The sequence below is a fragment of the Littorina saxatilis genome, linkage group LG15, assembly GCF_037325665.1.
Source record: "Littorina saxatilis isolate snail1 linkage group LG15, US_GU_Lsax_2.0, whole genome shotgun sequence".
Lineage (NCBI taxonomy): Eukaryota > Metazoa > Mollusca > Gastropoda > Littorinimorpha > Littorinidae > Littorina > Littorina saxatilis.
This window is the reverse complement of record NC_090259.1, coordinates 39,945,223-39,948,954: the sequence shown is the minus strand read 5'-3', so window position 1 is coordinate 39,948,954 and position 3,732 is coordinate 39,945,223. Positions and strand designations below refer to the sequence as shown.

The window sequence follows — 3,732 nt, the reverse complement described above, 5'->3', positions numbered from 1 at the left end:
TGATTCTCCACAGACCATTTTTTTCTTATTTCAATATAATTATGTCTTTGGTGACGTCTTCTCCATTACAAGTGACATTTGAAGAGGCACTGTCACGTCCTCATCTTTTCATCAAATCAGTTGATTTGAATTTGGGTCAAGCAATATTTGACTATGTCCGGACTGTGGAAATGCATTTCAGCTTGGAAGTTTAACAATTAGAAAAAATGGTGATATAAATCGAATTTTCGTTAACAGATTCAAAAATTCCATTGAGTTTCTTATCTTCTCTTGAATCCAAAATGTAGCAAGAAAATCCGTTGTATGCAAATGAGATTGATTGCGCTTTTGTGTCAGCGCTATCTCGCTGCGAGGTTTCGGCCAACATATGGAGACGATTATGTTCATAAACACTGATTGACTGGCGCAGTGACCTTGTGGATAAGACATCGGCCTCCTAATCGGAAGGTAGTAAGTTCAAATCCCGGCCGCGGCCCTCTGGTGGGTTAAAGATGGAAATGTTTCCGATCTCCCAGGCCAATTAATGTGCAGACCTGCTAGTGCCTTATCCCCCTTCGTGTGTACACGCAAGCACAAGACAAAGTGCGCACGGAAAAGATCCTGTAATCCATGTCACAGTTCGGTGGGTTATAAAAACACGAAAACACCCAGCATGCTTCCCCCGAAATCGGCGTGTGGCTGCCAAAATGGCGGAGTAAAAAACGGTCATACACGTAAAAGCCGTGGGAGTTTCAGCCAACGAACGAAACAAACAAACACGATCGTAATCCGACGGAGCAAAAACCCTGATTCTGCACAGAAAGGAGTTAGGATGTAGATTGTCACCCCCCGTTTTAAGACCTTGAAAAATCTCCGAAAATCGGGTCTTAAACAGGAGTCAAATCAGGAGCGAGGTAAATTTACAGACGTTATATGTTAACAGGAAATCTGAAAACGCCAGGTCTTATTACAAGAGAGAAAGTCTTAAATTGGAGTGTCTTAAACGAGGGCTTGCTTTGTAATGTGTGCAAGTGAACGATTTTTTCTTGCCTGGACAGACCTATTGTAAGGCAACAAAAAAAAAAGGTGTGGTTAAGGTAACATAGCCACAAAAAATAAGGTAGGAAGGTAGGCAATCACTTTTTTTTAAACCTTTTTTTCTAATGTGCACAAATTAAACCTACTTGACAGGGAAATAAGTGTGCGACTCGAGCGCTTTCGCTTTCATTGCGTTTTCTGCACTCGTTGGTTTTTTTATTTTTTATTTTTTATTTTTTTTACAAATGTAATAAAAAGTTATAGGGTCGGCCCCTAAAAATAGGGTAGGTCGGGTTACCGTAACCACACCTATTTTGTTTTTAGGCCTAACATTTAAGATAGCCGCGTCCATGGGTAAGATCATGTGGTGCTCATATCTTTGATGCATTGATGAGACCGAAGCCGGCAGATGATCATTATCGAACAGTTGTGAAGCGATCCAAAGGACTTGGTTTAATTAAACAAAACTTGTATTCAATTTTAGCATCGGGACATTTATTCAATATTTAACAGTGAGGACTTTTTCTGCGCTGGATCAGTCACTCAGTACTTTCTCATTTCCTAGTTGTTTTTCTTTTCTTTTCTTCTTCTTTTTCTTCGGGTGTTTTTTTCCTGTAAATATTGGGTAAACGTTGGTTTGCGGCGGCCATGCTACGTGTTTAGCACAAGAGACTAGGTTTACAAGTGTTTACACTAGGAGGTATGTCGCATTGATGGTTTTCGGTTTTTTGAAATTTTTTATTAAACGGTTGTGAGGCGGCCCACAGTACTGTTTGCACTAAATCAGTCAATAATGTAAGAGAATATTGCCCTTGTTTTTAGAAAATATGAGTACAGGGTCATTCAGTTGCGTCAGCCATGCGACGTGACACATTTGATATCACTGACTTGTTCGTTACCAGCAAGAGCCAGCTACAGTAGGTACGCCTTGAAACTGCAACAATGAGGGCAGTGGAAGTTGCGGTTACATCGTTTTCTGTCTACTTTTTAATTTTGTTTCAAGCTGCGACAGCGGCAAATTTTATATCTAGCTTTCAAAGAATCGTAACTTTAGATGATTTGGTCCACGCGCATGATACTGAATTCCAAACAGAGGTACGATCTGTGTTGGAATGTGCCAGGCTGTGTTGTGGCCATTCATACTGCGTCACTTTCACTTACGTCACTGATGACGTCACAAAGGAGGACGTTGTCCCCAAAAGACCATGCCGTGGATATTCTACAGAACTGACGTCACAGAGTGGAAATGCTACAACAGTAACGGGAGCGAGGACGTACAGGAAGATACATAAAGGTAAAAAAAACAAGTCGCGTAAGGCGAAAATACAATATTTAGTCAAGTAGCTGTCGAACTCACAGAATGAAACTGAACGCAGCAAGACCGTATACTCGTAGCATCGTCACTCCACCGCCCGTGGCAAAGGCAGTGCCCGTGGAATTGACAAGAAGAGCGGGGTATTCGTTGCGCTAAGAAGGATAGCACGCTTTTCTGTACCTCTCTTCGTTTTAACTTTCTGAGCGTGTTTTTAATCCAAACATATCATATCTATATATTTTTGGAATCAGGAACCGACAAGGAATACGATGAAAGTGTTTTTAAATTGATTTCGAAAAAAAAAAATTTGATAATAATTTTTATATATTTAATTTTCAGAGCTTGTTTTTAATCCAAATATAACATATTGATATGTTTTTGGAATCAGCAAATGATGGAGAATAAGATAAACGTAAATTTGGATCGTTTTATAAATTTTTAATTTTTTTTACAATTTTCAGATTTTTAATGACCAAAGTCATTAATTAATTTTTAAGCCACCAAGCTGAAATGCAATACCGAACCCCGGGCTTCGTCGAAGAGTACTTGACCAAAATTTCAACCAATTTGGTTGAAAAATGAGGGCGTGACAGTGCCGCCTCAACTTTCACGAAAAGCCGGATATGACGTCATCAAAGACATTTATCAAAAAAACGAAAAAAACGTTCGGGGATTTCATACCCAGGAACTCTCATGTCAAATTTCATAAAGATCGGTCCAGTAGTTTAGTCTGAATCGCTCTACACACACACACACACAGACACACACACACACGCACACACGCACATACACCACGACCCTCGTTTCGATTCCCCCTCGATGTTAAAATATTTAGTCAAAACTTGACTAAATATAAAAAACACACACACACACAATCATGTTTCCTTCGTACTGAAGGAAAGAACAAACACACAATGATTGCCAGCGCTTTCAGTCTCGGTCGCGGCATATCTTCTTTATTCGTGAAATGCACTGCGTTCAGTATTATTCTGTGTGTTTGACAGATTGACTTCACGTGACTTGATTCTCTTTTTGTTCGTCTTTTTTTCTTTCATCTTTCTTTCTTTACTCAATTCGTTCTTTCTCCTTTCTTCGTGTCTTACCTCTAGGTACACGGAGCAACGTAGCAGTTCACAAGAGAGCCACACAAAGCAACACGTACGAGGCGAAGTATGGCTTTGCCCACCTGGCGGTCGACGGGAATTTGAACCCTGACTACCGGAACGGCTCCTGCGCGCATACCATTAAATCCAATGGAACAATGCACTGGTGGCAGGTTGACCTTGCTGCGACCTTCAGCGTCTTTTCTGTCACAATTACCAACAGAGGAGACTGCTGTGGTAAGTCACATCTAGGTCAAGGTCATCGGTGTTAAGTATTTGTGTTGGTTTATGAATGAA

The 3,732-nt window shown here is 40.5% G+C and overlaps 1 protein-coding gene across 1 annotated transcript in view; it reads left to right on the top strand.

The window, feature by feature from the left end:
* Positions 1-3,593: 3,593 nt before the first annotated feature.
* Positions 3,594-3,732, top strand: part of LOC138948024 (fucolectin-like) — an 8,647-nt gene continuing 8,508 nt past the window's right edge. Inside the window, exon 1 of the mRNA XM_070319551.1 lies at positions 3,594-3,672. Within this exon, the coding sequence (XP_070175652.1) occupies positions 3,594-3,672 (79 nt within the window). The remainder of the gene's footprint in view (positions 3,673-3,732) is intronic.